This window comes from Lissotriton helveticus, chromosome 10 (genome assembly GCF_964261635.1).
Source record: "Lissotriton helveticus chromosome 10, aLisHel1.1, whole genome shotgun sequence".
Taxonomy (NCBI): Eukaryota; Metazoa; Chordata; class Amphibia; order Caudata; family Salamandridae; genus Lissotriton; species Lissotriton helveticus.
Genome location: NC_136071.1, coordinates 296,920,676 through 296,937,753, shown reverse-complemented (window position 1 = coordinate 296,937,753; position 17,078 = coordinate 296,920,676). Strand labels below are relative to the sequence as shown.

Below are 17,078 nucleotides of genomic sequence, written 5' to 3'. Positions count from 1 at the left end.
AATTACCTAATTTGCGATTAACAGTTAAGTAATTGCAAATTAGAGAATACAAAACCATTCGCATCTATAGGCCTTTAGGCCCATAGGAATGAATGGAGTAGCATTACCTAATACCAATTACCTATTTATGGAATCGGTATTTGGTAATATTAAGAAATCACTAAATGTTTGGGGATTCCTTACACACATAGCATTTGCGATTAGCAAATAGCAGTGGGTAACAATCGCTATTTGGTCATTGCAAAATGCTTTTTGATACATATGGACCCAAGACCGAACTTTCTGCCAAATGTGGTTTAATTCCGTTCAGCGGCTCGGGCTGTAGTCAGGTCTAAAATCTCTATGGGAAATTGCATATGGAAAACGCATTAATGGACCCCACATGATGAATCACCCTGAAACTTTCCAGGCTGCAGTTGAACTCAGATGCATATTTGTTTTGAAAATTTCATAAAGAATCATCAAATAGTGCCAAAATTAAAAGCAAAACAAAAACGCTTTTCCTGTGGAAACTAGGTCCTAACTATACCTAATGATGACCGCCAGTGGGTAAGATATATATATATTGGCAACACAAAAGAGACAGGAAAGCAAAAATAAAAATACAAACCGAACATGGATACAAAAGTAATTGAATATAATGAAGAACGGGAAAGTCTATTATCAACCTCACAAAGCTAACCTTATCTAGAGCCGAAAAAGATATTTTAATGCTGGGACTTTCTTTTTACCCTGAAAACACCATGAACTACCCCCAAGCACTGATTGATGCATTCAAGTATATCATAAAAGTAAATCTACTAAAAATTCACACTACAGACAACAGACAATGAAGTGCCATGACACATTTAGATCAACCACCTGCCACTATAACCAGCACTACATTGACACATTCCACAAATTATTTTATTGATGGTCTCAAGATTATAAACAAGGAAATTAATGTGAAAAACATGAAACGCACAGCAAAGGAGTAGAAGTACCACAAATTAGTGACCAAACTCAGAAACAACAAATAGGTTGTGGCATGTAACTCAGATAAAGGTGGCAACATGGTTCTGTGGCCCATGGAAATGTACCTGCATGAGGCACGTAATCAACTCAATCAGAAAATGGAAGCAGGAAACAATGGCCAAAGCGCTATCTGATTTTACTATGGATATGGAACAATGGTTTGGTGATAAACTGCTCTCTCGTGATGAATATACGTTTTTACGGAATGAAACCCCAAGAACACCTGTGCTATACCTAATCCCGAAGGTGCATAAAAACATATCCTGCCCACCTGGTCGCCCAATCATTGTGGCCAATGGAAACATGATGAAGAACTGCGCCCAAATACATTGACTTTTTTCTTAAACCTTATGTTGAAAAGCTTCCATTGTACGTAAGAGATAGCAGTGACTTTCTCAAAATGGTAAATGACATACCAATGGAGCAGGACTATGTTTTAATTGCACTAGATATCACTACCCTATACACAAGAATCACCCATAACGATGGTCTGAGGGTGTTGGAATTCTACCTGAGTGACAGACCTGTCAGCCTATGGAGACACACTCAGATGCTGTTGAAGATGGCAAGAAGATGGCTTGGAAGACAATTTCTTCTTGTTTGATGGAATTCTATACCAACAGAAGAGAAGGACTGTGATGGGCACCTGCTTCGCCCCAGCTATGCTTACTTACACTTAGGCTGGTGGGAGGTGCAGGTGCTCTGCAAGGAATATGCTTTCAATTGGAAAAATAACATCATTTTGTGGACCAGATTAATCGACAATTTATTTGTAATCTGAAAGGGAACAATGGAATCTGCAGAATCTTTGTAAATTGTCTAAACTGTACCAATTTAAACCTAAAGTTCACGCATACCATCAGCACACAACCGGTATCATTCCTAGATGTAGAGGTGTATGTAGAGGCAGGCAAGCTAGAAACCAGACTATTTAAGAAGTCAACGCCGGGCAATCCTATGTTGCACGCCTCAGGCTTTCATCCTATCCACACTAAGCATAGTTTTTCCTAAAGAGAAATTGTAGTACACCCAAGGAGCTAGCTAAATGTCAGCAGGAAATGAGCAAAAGATTCCATGAGAGAGGCTTTAGTGAAGCATCCATTGTAGCAGCAAGAGACACGGCGAACAAAAAGAAACAAAGGAACTTCTATTTTTTAAAAGTAAAGTCAAAAAAGAGAAAGTTGAGCCTCTAACGCGTTTTCTAGTAACATATACGCACCAGAATAAGGAATTTAGTGATCTGCTCAATAAAAACTGGCATATCCTTAAGACTGATCCAGTGATTGGGCAACAGCTACCCAATTACCCCCCCCCCCCACTCACATTTCGCAGGGCACCCTCGCTGAGAGATGCTGTGGTCAAGGCAAGCCCAGAGAGTGATAAGGACCAAGGATGGTTAAAACCTCCCCCTTGGTTCAAAAGATGCAGCAAATGTAGAGCCTGCAGTATTGGCAAAAACACAACAGTATTCTCCACTCCCTTCAGCAGTAGGGAGAAGAGAGATTAGAGATGCTTACAACTGCAAGACAGAATTTGGAGAATATGTCCTGACTTGTACCTGCAATTTTTCAGTACATAGGCAGTACTATGTTACAAGTACATTAGAGGATCTTACAGCACATGGGAGCCATAACCAATGTGGATAGAGCATATCCCAAGGGCTAAATTATGATGAAGAATTTCATTCATGCCTGTGAATTTATACTGTGCAGTGGGTAAAAGCTCGAAACAAAACAGAAAAGAGAGAGAAACAAGAAGGAAAGGAAGCATTTGACTGTAAACATGAATTGGCTTAATTAATTTCTGAAACCAAATGTGATCGAAATGACTCCTTGTAAAGCTGGCATATATCTTGTAGCAATTGGGCAATGGTTATTATTCAGGCAGTTGCCATAAATTGTGTGATGACAGGAGGATTTGTAACAAAAAAGTTGTGTGTTGTTATTGGCACTTGCCTTTTTAACAACTGTTATGTCACAGTGATGCACTGCAACTTAGGATATGGTAATGTTCAGACACTTTCCTGAAAATATTTATGTCCTATAAAGTATTTTTTGTACCACCACTCTGCTTGGAAAACTCATCTCCCTGAAGAAACAAGGACACTAGTCTAATTTGTAATGGTATCAGCGCGGCAACCCAGTAGAGAATAAAACGACAGTGGGAATGGTTGAAAGCGCAACACTTTCACAGTTAATTTACTTTGTATCAAATAATCCCTCTAACACTCGCGAGTGATTTTTTAACTCGTTAGGACAAACTCTTAAATTTAATGAAAAGTTAAGCAGCATGAAAGAAATGCAAGTCTGTCTTCGCTGCCAGTCAAGCACATGGTATGTATGGGCCAGTGACATAGATACTGTAAAACTGTGTGAACAAGGCCCCGGTGTCGGCTGAAACGCGTCATGGCTGCTGTGCGTTAAGAATAAACGAAGAATGAAGATCGCATTTGATGTTGGCTCTGTTTGTCTCCTAAAACTGTTTTTGCAAAGTGTTTTGACCAATATATATATAGAAATGCTGTGCGGAAAAGCTTGATAAAAGGCTTTTCTATTTACTGAAGTGAGCCTCTTGTTTGGTGCTTCATTGTTGTGGAATTGCCGGGACTCTCCGTGCCAGGTTTGAAGAGGCCGCCCTGCAGGGCCGGGGGCTCCCCAGTCGGAGGTGTTTTCTGTGGATATATATATATATATATATATATATCCAACACTAAAGGTAGCCCCCAAATGAGAAAAGCCAGCCGGCAGCTTCGTAATTCAATTTATTGACGGAATTCATGCAAGCAGGCATCTGAACAAACACCAGCCTCAGCAGTCCATAAAATCACCAGACGCGTTTCGGGAAGTCAATCCCTTCTTCTGTGGTAGCCTGTTAACAGAAAGACGGCATTTCATGCACTTTTATTTCAATGTTCCTGCCCCAGTGGGCGTGGCCACTCCCCTGGCCTTCTGGATCTCGTAGTGCATGACCAAAATAAAACTCTAGTGAGTCCGTCTGAATGTTAACAAAATTAAGGCAACTTTTAAACCCAGGTGGGCAGAAGCAAAGTCTCGTAACAGATGCCTGTTCTGCTTTGTAGAAAACGTCATGAACGCTGCCTCCTGTTTGTCAGATAACACCAACCTGGCGCCATCTCAGGTCCACGAGTTTGTGGAGGGCTTCTCTCGCGGCTTGGACTCAGCCGCTACAAATCCAACACTAAAGGTAGCCCCCAAATGAGAAAAGCCAGCCGGCAGCTTCGTAATTCAATTTATTGACGGAATTCATGCAAGCAGGCATCTGAACAAACACCAGCCTCAGCAGTCCATAAAATCACCAGACGCGTTTCGGGAAGTCAATCCCTTCTTCTGTGGTAGCCTGTTAACAGAAAGACGGCATTTCGTGCACTTTTATTTCAATGTTCCTGCCCCAGTGGGCGTGGCCACTCCCCTGGCCTTCTGGATCTCGTAGTGCATGACCAAAATAAAACTCTAGTGAGTCCGTCTGAATGTTAACAAAATTAAGGCAACTTTTAAACCCAGGTGGGCAGAAGCAAAGTCTCGTAACAGATGCCTGTTCTGCTTTGTAGAAAACGTCATGAACGCTGCCTCCTGTTTGTCAGATAACACCAACCTGGCGCCATCTCAGGTCCACGAGTTTGTGGAGGGCTTCTCTCGCGGCTTGGACTCAGCCGCTACAAATCCAACACTAAAGGTAGCCCCCAAATGAGAAAAGCCAGCCGGCAGCTTCGTAATTCAATTTATTGACGGAATTCATGCAAGCAGGCATCTGAACAAACACCAGCCTCAGCAGTCCATAAAATCACCAGACGCGTTTCGGGAAGTCAATCCCTTCTTCTGTGGTAGCCTGTTAACAGAAAGACGGCATTTCGTGCACTTTTATTTCAATGTTCCTGCCCCAGTGGGCGTGGCCACTCCCCTGGCCTTCTGGATCTCGTAGTGCATGACCAAAATAAAACTCTAGTGAGTCCGTCTGAATGTTAACAAAATTAAGGCAACTTTTAAACCCAGGTGGGCAGAAGCAAAGTCTCGTAACAGATGCCTGTTCTGCTTTGTAGAAAACGTCATGAACGCTGCCTCCTGTTTGTCAGATAACACCAACCTGGCGCCATCTCAGGTCCACGAGTTTGTGGAGGGCTTCTCTCGCGGCTTGGACTCAGCCGCTACAAATCCAACACTAAAGGTAGCCCCCAAATGAGAAAAGCCAGCCGGCAGCTTCGTAATTCAATTTATTGACGGAATTCATGCAAGCAGGCATCTGAACAAACACCAGCCTCAGCAGTCCATAAAATCACCAGACGCGTTTCGGGAAGTCAATCCCTTCTTCTGTGGTAGCCTGTTAACAGAAAGACGGCATTTCGTGCACTTTTATTTCAATGTTCCTGCCCCAGTGGGCGTGGCCACTCCCCTGGCCTTCTGGATCTCGTAGTGCATGACCAAAATAAAACACTAGTGAGTCCGTCTGAATGTTAACAAAATTAAGGCAACTTTTAAACCCAGGTGGGCAGAAGCAAAGTCTCGTAACAGATGCCTGTTCTGCTTTGTAGAAAACATCATGAACGCTGCCTCCTGTTTGTCAGATAACACCAACCTGGCGCCATCTCAGGTCCACGAGTTTGTGGAGGGCTTCTCTCGCGGCTTGGACTCAGCCGCTACAAATCCAACACTAAAGGTAGCCCCCAAATGAGAAAAGCCAGCCGGCAGCTTCGTAATTCAATTTATTGACGGAATTCATGCAAGCAGGCATCTGAACAAACACCAGCCTCAGCAGTCCATAAAATCACCAGACGCGTTTCGGGAAGTCAATCCCTTCTTCTGTGGTAGCCTGTTAACAGAAAGACGGCATTTCGTGCACTTTTATTTCAATGTTCCTGCCCCAGTGGGCGTGGCCACTCCCCTGGCCTTCTGGATCTCGTAGTGCATGACCAAAATAAAACTCTAGTGAGTCCGTCTGAATGTTAACAAAATTAAGGCAACTTTTAAACCCAGGTGGGCAGAAGCAAAGTCTCGTAACAGATGCCTGTTCTGCTTTGTAGAAAACGTCATGAACGCTGCCTCCTGTTTGTCAGATAACACCAACCTGGCGCCATCTCAGGTCCACGAGTTTGTGGAGGGCTTCTCTCGCGGCTTGGACTCAGCCGCTACAAATCCAACACTAAAGGTAGCCCCCAAATGAGAAAAGCCAGCCGGCAGCTTCGTAATTCAATTTATTGACGGAATTCATGCAAGCAGGCATCTGAACAAACACCAGCCTCAGCAGTCCATAAAATCACCAGACGCGTTTCGGGAAGTCAATCCCTTCTTCTGTGGTAGCCTGTTAACAGAAAGACGGCATTTCGTGCACTTTTATTTCAATGTTCCTGCCCCAGTGGGCGTGGCCACTCCCCTGGCCTTCTGGATCTCGTAGTGCATGACCAAAAAAAAACTCTAGTGAGTCCGTCTGAATGTTAACAAAATTAAGGCAACTTTTAAACCCAGGTGGGCAGAAGCAAAGTCTCGTAACAGATGCCTGTTCTGCTTTGTAGAAAACGTCATGAACGCTGCCTCCTGTTTGTCAGATAACACCAACCTGGCGCCATCTCAGGTCCACGAGTTTGTGGAGGGCTTCTCTCGCGGCTTGGACTCAGCCGCTACAAATCCAACACTAAAGGTAGCCCCCAAATGAGAAAAGCCAGCCGGCAGCTTCGTAATTCAATTTATTGACGGAATTCATGCAAGCAGGCATCTGAACAAACACCAGCCTCAGCAGTCCATAAAATCATCAGACGCGTTTCGGGAAGTCAATCCCTTCTTCTGTGGTAGCCTGTTAACAGAAAGACGGCATTTCGTGCACTTTTATTTCAATGTTCCTGCCCCAGTGGGCGTGGCCACTCCCCTGGCCTTCTGGATCTCGTAGTGCATGACCAAAATAAAACTCTAGTGAGTCCGTCTGAATGTTAACAAAATTAAGGCAACTTTTAAACCCAGGTGGGCAGAAGCAAAGTCTCGTAACAGATGCCTGTTCTGCTTTGTAGAAAACGTCATGAACGCTGCCTCCTGTTTGTCAGATAACACCAACCTGGCGCCATCTCAGGTCCACGAGTTTGTGGAGGGCTTCTCTCGCGGCTTGGACTCAGCCGCTACAAATCCAACACTAAAGGTAGCCCCCAAATGAGAAAAGCCAGCCGGCAGCTTCGTAATTCAATTTATTGACGGAATTCATGCAAGCAGGCATCTGAACAAACACCAGCCTCAGCAGTCCATAAAATCACCAGACGCGTTTCGGGAAGTCAATCCCTTCTTCTGTGGTAGCCTGTTAACAGAAAGACGGCATTTCGTGCACTTTTATTTCAATGTTCCTGCCCCAGTGGGCGTGGCCACTCCCCTGGCCTTCTGGATCTCGTAGTGCATGACCAAAATAAAACTCTAGTGAGTCCGTCTGAATGTTAACAAAATTAAGGCAACTTTTAAACCCAGGTGGGCAGAAGCAAAGTCTCGTAACAGATGCCTGTTCTGCTTTGTAGAAAACGTCATGAACGCTGCCTCCTGTTTGTCAGATAACACCAACCTGGCGCCATCTCAGGTCCACGAGTTTGTGGAGGGCTTCTCTCGCGGCTTGGACTCAGCCGCTACAAATCCAACACTAAAGGTAGCCCCCAAATGAGATGGCGCCAGGTTGGTGTTATCTGACAAACAGGAGGCAGCGTTCATGACGTTTTCTACAAAGCAGAACAGGCATCTGTTACGAGACTTTGCTTCTGCCCACCTGGGTTTAAAAGTTGCCTTAATTTTGTTAACATTCAGACGGACTCACTAGAGTTTTATTTTGGTCATGCACTACGAGATCCAGAAGGCCAGGGGAGTGGCCACGCCCACTGGGGCAGGAACATTGAAATAAAAGTGCACAAAATGCCGTCTTTCTGTTAACAGGCTACCACAGAAGAAGGGATTGACTTCCCGAAACGCGTCTGGTGATTTTATGGACTGCTGAGGCTGGTGTTTGTTCAGATGCCTGCTTGCATGAATTCCGTCAATAAATTGAATTACGAAGCTGCCGGCTGGCTTTTCTCATTTGGGGGCTACCTTTAGTGTTGGATTTGTAGCGGCTGAGTCCAAGCCGCGAGAGAAGCCCTCCACAAACTCGTGGACCTGAGATGGCGCCAGGTTGGTGTTATCTGACAAACAGGAGGCAGCGTTCATGACGTTTTCTACAAAGCAGAACAGGCATCTGTTACGAGACTTTGCTTCTGCCCACCTGGGTTTAAAAGTTGCCTTAATTTTGTTAACATTCAGACGGACTCACTAGAGTTTTATTTTGGTCATGCACTACGAGATCCAGAAGGCCAGGGGAGTGGCCACGCCCACTGGGGCAGGAACATTGAAATAAAAGTGCACGAAATGCCGTCTTTCTGTTAACAGGCTACCACAGAAGAAGGGATTGACTTCCCGAAACGCGTCTGGTGATTTTATGGACTGCTGAGGCTGGTGTTTGTTCAGATGCCTGCTTGCATGAATTCCGTCAATAAATTGAATTACGAAGCTGCCGGCTGGCTTTTCTCATTTGGGGGCTACCTTTAGTGTTGGATTTGTAGCGGCTGAGTCCAAGCCGCGAGAGAAGCCCTCCACAAACTCGTGGACCTGAGATGGCGCCAGGTTGGTGTTATCTGACAAACAGGAGGCAGCGTTCATGACGTTTTCTACAAAGCAGAACAGGCATCTGTTACGAGACTTTGCTTCTGCCCACCTGGGTTTAAAAGTTGCCTTAATTTTGTTAACATTCAGACGGACTCACTAGAGTTTTATTTTGGTCATGCACTACGAGATCCAGAAGGCCAGGGGAGTGGCCACGCCCACTGGGGCAGGAACATTGAAATAAAAGTGCACGAAATGCCATCTTTCTGTTAACAGGCTACCACAGAAGAAGGGATTGACTTCCCGAAACGCGTCTGGTGATTTTATGGACTGCTGAGGCTGGTGTTTGTTCAGATGCCTGCTTGCATGAATTCCGTCAATAAATTGAATTACGAAGCTGCCGGCTGGCTTTTCTCATTTGGGGGCTACCTTTAGTGTTGGATTTGTAGCGGCTGAGTCCAAGCCGCGAGAGAAGCCCTCCACAAACTCGTGGACCTGAGATGGCGCCAGGTTGGTGTTATCTGACAAACAGGAGGCAGCGTTCATGACGTTTTCTACAAAGCAGAACAGGCATCTGTTACGAGACTTTGCTTCTGCCCACCTGGGTTTAAAAGTTGCCTTAATTTTGTTAACATTCAGACGGACTCACTAGAGTTTTATTTTGGTCATGCACTACGAGATCCAGAAGGCCAGGGGAGTGGCCACGCCCACTGGGGCAGGAACATTGAAATAAAAGTGCACGAAATGCCGTCTTTCTGTTAACAGGCTACCACAGAAGAAGGGATTGACTTCCCGAAACGCGTCTGGTGATTTTATGGACTGCTGAGGCTGGTGTTTGTTCAGATGCCTGCTTGCATGAATTCCGTCAATAAATTGAATTACGAAGCTGCCGGCTGGCTTTTCTCATTTGGGGGCTACCTTTAGTGTTGGATTTGTAGCGGCTGAGTCCAAGCCGCGAGAGAAGCCCTCCACAAACTCGTGGACCTGAGATGGCGCCAGGTTGGTGTTATCTGACAAACAGGAGGCAGCGTTCATGACGTTTTCTACAAAGCAGAACAGGCATCTGTTACGAGACTTTGCTTCTGCCCACCTGGGTTTAAAAGTTGCCTTAATTTTGTTAACATTCAGACGGACTCACTAGTGTTTTATTTTGGTCATGCACTACGAGATCCAGAAGGCCAGGGGAGTGGCCACGCCCACTGGGGCAGGAACATTGAAATAAAAGTGCACGAAATGCCATCTTTCTGTTAACAGGCTACCACAGAAGAAGGGATTGACTTCCCGAAACGCGTCTGGTGATTTTATGGACTGCTGAGGCTGGTGTTTGTTCAGATGCCTGCTTGCATGAATTCCGTCAATAAATTGAATTACGAAGCTGCCGGCTGGCTTTTCTCATTTGGGGGCTACCTTTAGTGTTGGATTTGTAGCGGCTGAGTCCAAGCCGCGAGAGAAGCCCTCCACAAACTCGTGGACCTGAGATGGCGCCAGGTTGGTGTTATCTGACAAACAGGAGGCAGCGTTCATGACGTTTTCTACAAAGCAGAACAGGCATCTGTTACGAGACTTTGCTTCTGCCCACCTGGGTTTAAAAGTTGCCTTAATTTTGTTAACATTCAGACGGACTCACTAGAGTTTTATTTTGGTCATGCACTACGAGATCCAGAAGGCCAGGGGAGTGGCCACGCCCACTGGGGCAGGAACATTGAAATAAAAGTGCACTAAATGCCGTCTTTCTGTTAACAGGCTACCACAGAAGAAGGGATTGTTTTCCCGAAACGCGTCTGGTGATTTTATGGACTGCTGAGGCTGGTGTTTGTTCAGATGCCTGCTTGCATGAATTCCGTCAATAAATTGAATTACGAAGCTGCCGGCTGGCTTTTCTCATTTGGGGGCTACCTTTAGTGTTGGATTTGTAGCGGCTGAGTCCAAGCCGCGAGAGAAGCCCTCCACAAACTCGTGGACCTGAGATGGCGCCAGGTTGGTGTTATCTGACAAACAGGAGGCAGCGTTCATGACGTTTTCTACAGAGCAGAACAGGCATCTGTTACGAGACTTTGCTTCTGCCCACCTGGGTTTAAAAGTTGCCTTAATTTTGTTAACATTCAGACGGACTCACTAGAGTTTTATTTTGGTCATGCACTACGAGATCCAGAAGGCCAGGGGAGTGGCCACGCCCACTGGGGCAGGAACATTGAAATAAAAGTGCACGAAATGCCGTCTTTCTGTTAACAGGCTACCACAGAAGAAGGGATTGACTTCCCGAAACGCGTCTGGTGATTTTATGGACTGCTGAGGCTGGTGTTTGTTCAGATGCCTGCTTGCATGAATTCCGTCAATAAATTGAATTACGAAGCTGCCGGCTGGCTTTTCTCATTTGGGGGCTACCTTTAGTGTTGGATATATATATATATATATATATATATATATATATATATATATATATATATATATATATATATATATATATATATATATATATATATATATATATATATATATATATATAATTTGTTGAGTTGTGTCATGTAGTGCATACGGTTTTTAAGGTTTTGTGGGTTTAAGAGATCGGTAGTGTATAGGGGTTAGAAAGAGTTATTTGGATTTAGGGATCAGTATTATTTAGGGGTATTAACAGGATTTTAGTGTTTATGGAATGTATATAAATCTCATTTGCAACAGATCTACCTGTGTTGCCATTTCTTTTGATTCAAAAATAAGAGAAGAGACTATGCTGTTAACAGTGGAAAGGATTTCATGTCACAGCGTTAGTCTTCCCTGTGTGGGTCATGCAGAACATTTAAATCCAAACAATTTGAAAGGAAAGTTTGTGAATCATTTTCTTGAGCTGGCAACATATCTGGCAATTGTGAGCCCACATAAGGCTGGACAGTGCTTTGTGCATCCTTTCTCTGATCTGATAAATTATCTAAAGATAAAGTCACTGAAGGGTTTGTTCCCAAATTTCACCTGTGGAATAACCTCTTGTCATTGAGTTTTGTAGTCTGTATTAGTTGTATGTGTGAACTTATAGATCAGACTTTTGGGTAATATGGCCTTCTCAGCTCTAGAACATTACAGAGATACTTATCTGCTCATTTAATATGCCACTAGTCTGGCCTCTAGATGAATAGCTTAATGGGAGTAACTCTAAAGATAAGAATGGTATAATGATCACATTCTATTCCGACGCATACTACCACGTTAAACCACCATTCAGCAGGGTGATATAGCAAACAACAAAATGTTAACATTGGAAAGGAATGCCCTCACTCCATTTGTTCTTGCTGCAAATCCCCGTGCCGGAAACATGGCTTTCTTTGGATGAAAGGACAATCCTGGAATCCCTACTTGTATGCAGCCCCCATATTTCTTGGTTCGATTGTGAATCACAATTCATTTGGGTGATCACTATAGTCTTTTGTTGTTCAGTGATTTGTAGGACTCTTAGACATATTGTGGGCAAGGCAGCTCTTTGGATCTCAAGTTTGGTACAAGAAAGTTGTTGAACATCAAATATATATCCTCTAGGACTTCTTCCCTGTACCAGTTTAGTTTGTGACAGTGCCAGGGTAAAGATACAAGTGCACCTGAGCCGCCACACTTCCTCCAGCACTTTACAGACAAGAATGTTTTTACATATGACTGCGGGAGCTTACAGACAACAAAACATATCCTTGCCAGTCCTTGGGAGCAGAGTGTACTGCAATATTTAAATTATTTTTATGTTTGGCATGCAGGCCCAGAACAAATATTACCTTTTTACTTTTATTTATTAAACAAGTATGTCGCCAATCCTTTTATAAAAGCTGCTTATAATTTCTTTATGATGACAGAACAGCCCCTTGTCAATAAAGAAATACCATGGGTGCTCAAATATAATAACTTACTAAGTCACAATGCTTCCTGCCAAAGCCAGCAGCCAAGGTGACAATCAGGTCACAGAAAACAATTAGCTACAATCTATACAATGAAACCAGAGGATGGCTCTTTCATTTTTCTGGCCTTTTTGTTTTAAATGAAGAGCCATCTGCAGAAAGGAGATGTTTAGAAAAATGTTTATGCTTTGCACATTATTTATTACATAAAAGAAAGTATCTCTGCAAGTTACTACTCATTCCGAGCAACATTCTGTGCAACAGCTCTTTTTTAGTCTGATGGAATTTAAAATGATTCTCATATAGCTTTTAAACATATTACTGATTTGATGTGTTTGATTTCACACTACAGATTCCGCTTTTGTTCTTTTTAGTCTGTAACTATACTATTTATTTCATATGACAAGACCACAAACCTTGAAGAGGTTAGTGGAAAGAGTGATGGTGTGACCATGCATTATAAGAAATACAATACCTTTTGTCCTGCGTTAGCATTAAAAAGATATTACAAGTTACTTCTGAGTTCCATGACCTTATAAAGGAAATCAGCCTTCAGCCTCTTTCCTCTGTAATGGTCTGAACTCCTCAGCGATTCAGAATGAACAGAAGGGATTACTTTTTCCCATATATATTATATCGACATAATGCGCTGTAAGGTTGCTCAGATACTGACTTACATGTGTACTTACTTCACTTTAAAATGAATTTGTGATAATGATAGTATTGTATAACAATTGCAAGAAATAAACTCCAATGTTTGAGCATTTATATTTTTTTGTTTTTTTTACTATCCTTCAGCCACTTGAAGAAGAACTGACCCTGTGTCCTTCATCTAAAATAACTGGTAATAACAAATTGGATTCCCCTCCGCAAACTTGCAAAAATTCTGAAGAACCAGCAGACCAGAAAGTGGTATGCACATCAGTCTTATCTGATATTTTAAATGAATCTTACTAAATATAATAGTGTTATATTGCTTTACATAAACCCATGCATCTCACTGTTATGAATCTGTACTTGAGATGCTTCTATGTACAATGAATGGTCAAGTCTGCACATGTTTCTTCTCAGTCAGTCAGTCAAACATGCTTTATTGGACATCTTGTCATAAAAGCCAAATACAAAAACACATTAGATATGAAATATGTCAATGCCAGTCAACATATTAATTAAGCATGATTGTAAAACTACCTTAAAATACAAATATGGCTTCAAGCCGTTATCTATAAAAAGCCATTGGGCATGTCTCTTCTCTATCATTAATACAGTCTAAATTATTCTTCAAACCAGCATATCTTTCATGAAACAACATAGTCCTCCAAAAATGCTTCATAATCTGACAAACTGCGCGATGGTTGAGAATATGTAGGTGGGAAGCGGTGTAAGGCTACTGACTCCATAGCTAAGCTCTACATTCAAGATGATTATGTGAAAGGAAGTGTTATCTTCTAAGGCACATCAAATGTTATAATTCTTTACCCACTGTTTCTGAATTAGTAACAGGCTATAGAGTTTGCATCGGTTATCTGCCCATCCAATTATCGCCAGACCACACATTTATTTTCAATCCTTCAGTGAGATGGATGAGACTTTTTATGGGAATGATTTGCCAAACAGCGACACAGTTTTTAGCAAACCAAAACATCAATTTCCTACGGAAACGTTCTTTTCATAGGAAATGTCTTTTTGTCTTACTAATAACTTTGGCATCATTTGATGAATCTCCATAAAACTTTTCAAAAGGTTTCCCTTTTTACCTAGTTTGTGCATGGAAAGTTTTGGGGTGATTTCTCAAGAGAGGGCAGAGAATAAAGGTGGGCCCAAAACACAAAATCCCCATTCATTTTCCATGGACTATTTTAAGAGCCACTACTGCAACTACTACTGAACGGAATGAAAGCAGATTTCGCAGGAACCTAGAACTTGGTCCTGAAAGCAGGCTTTTATGATTTGGTGTAAATTTAGTCAGTACTTTTTGAGATATTAGGTCTCTAACATATTTGTATATATGAAAGGTTGGGTCTGAGGGACTCTCGCAAGAATCCCTTTAACCTAATTTAAAATAATAGAGCCTTCTGATTGACCCAGGGTGATTTTCTACCCTAGGGCCATCTTTCTCCCGTGGGAGCCTTGCAAGGCTCTGATTGCCTGGCTGCAATATCTTAGAAAATGTTGCAGCATCCATTACAGGACTCAGGACTTAGTCATCATTGATGTCATTTCAGATGTCATGCGTAATGTCATAAATGATGTCATAGACATGTCATGAGTAAATTAATATATAAGGTCATACGCAGTACATGGCGGGCCAAAGTTATAGTTCCTTCTGCTAAGTACTACTGTTGAATTTCTGTGTCTGAGTTCAAAACATGATGTCCTGAGATTTTTACCTAAGACATCAATTACATTTTTGTTTTATTCAGTCAATTTCAAAGGTTTATGTTTTTTAAACAAAATCAAAACTTATTATCTCACCTAACTATAATGTCACTTTTAAGCTTTAGCTTATATATATATATATTCACTGAAAAAAACATAGGTTTTACACCAGTTATAGTTAGCTGGAAATTTTACTCGCATAAAACCATTGAAATTCCCACGTTATAGTTAGTTGGACTCACTATAACTTGCGCGTGCAATGCACTGCTGATGACGCCACATATTACATCACTCATGACATGGTCAGTGACATCACTCATGACATCACTGATGACACCATCCTTGTGACAGAGTGACAGACCTCCTTTCACTGTAATGTAACCCTTGAAACAAATATTCAAAAATAGAAACTAAAATTTACAAAAAAATAGAGATAGCCATACCACTTACAACAACCAATTCAATAATTCCACCATCTATATACACATGCACTCATTCACCAACAGTTCAATATAGTCACTCATACATATACTGACTCATCATATGTAGTGATACACCTATACATCCTGTTACACACCGACAGTCATCCAAAAGTTACTCACACACATACTCACACATGCAAATTAACTATTCAACATCCATTTATTTGCATATACAGATATACACACACTACCACTTTACTTCTAAGGAAACTTACACATACTTACTCTCTTAAACAATCACTTATAGAAACACATACTAATTTAAATAGGAACTCTTACTCTCTTACTCTCAGATATACTCACTTATATACATCAATATTCACATACACTAGATTAAAACATATGTAGTTACTGATAAAGAAACTAGTGAGACACTCATTCACTCAGTAACACACACATATACACAGTCATCCACCCATACAGTCCTGCACATATGCTGTCTTCAAAACACATACAAAGAGAGAGTCAGTCATTCATGCATCTATGTGCTAAGTAATACCTCCACCAAACCATACAAACACTCATACTTATACTAAGAAAAACATCTAATAACCTGTATACATACACATGTACCTACTCACCAACCCATGCAGCCACTTATACACAAAGTGAAACACTAATACATATATTTAAATATTTAAACATTACTCTCTAATATATGTATTCACTAAGATACACTTAATAAACCAGTTAACCAATCAATTTAAAAAAAAACACATCCATATAAACACTTATTTAAACATTTATTCTTCCATCAACTTTTACATATACATATATAACACATATTTATTTTTCAGAAAGACACACATTCACTGGATGGTGTCATCAGTGATGTCATGAGTGATGTCACTGACCATGTCATGAGTGATGTAATATGTGACGTCATCAGCAGTGCATTGCACGCGCAAGTTATAGTGAGTCCAACTAACTATAACGTGGGAATTTCAATGGTTTTATGCGAGTAAAATTTCCAGCTAACTATAACTGATGTAAAACCTATGGTTTTTTCAGTGAATTTAATAGGTTTTTTAAATGCTATTTCCTAACTATAACTGGTGTGAAACCTATGTTTTTTTCAGTGAATTTCAAAGGTGTTTTAATAGCAAATCTCTATAGGTATGAAAAGTAATATTTTTTATAACGAATTTTATATTGTATAATTATGTCAATTTAAAAAAAAACAACATCGTGACGTATCGCGTAGACGTGATGCGTCATATGCGTGCACATATGATCGCGGCGCGCCCTGGGGCGCGTACCAGGGAGCGTCCCGTTAGCGCTATTCTCGCGAACGAAAACAACATCGTGACGTATCGCATAGACGCGTGATGCGTCATATGACGCACAGCGTAAGCGCACCCGGAAGCACATGTGCGCATACGATCGCGAAACGTCTTGACGCGCTAACGCCGCGCGCCCCGGGGCGCGCCCTGGAGCGCGACTACGGGCGCGCCCCGGGGCGCGTAGCGTAAGCGCGTCGGGTCATGTGACCAGAAAATAACACTTTCTATTGGTGCAGAACAGTTTTGGTTTCCAAATGAGTAAAGCCTGGGTCTTGTGATCTTAAAATAACACTTCTGATTGGTTCAGGACAGTTGTTTTTCCCAAATGAGTAAAGCCTAGGTCTTGTGACCTGAAAATAACACTTCTGATTGGTTCAGGACAGTTTTTTTCCCCAAATGATGAAAAACCCCACCTTTCTTCCTTATTCTGACTTT

At 42.1% G+C, this 17,078-nt stretch overlaps 1 protein-coding gene across 1 annotated transcript in view; it reads left to right on the top strand.

The window, feature by feature from the left end:
• LOC144784001 (uncharacterized) overlaps window positions 1-17,078 on the top strand; it is a 1,599,281-nt gene that overhangs the window by 310,555 nt on the left and 1,271,648 nt on the right. The window contains exon 7 of the mRNA XM_078662713.1: window positions 13,298-13,411. Coding sequence (XP_078518839.1) covers window positions 13,298-13,411 — 114 coding nt within the window. The remainder of the gene's footprint in view (window positions 1-13,297; window positions 13,412-17,078) is intronic.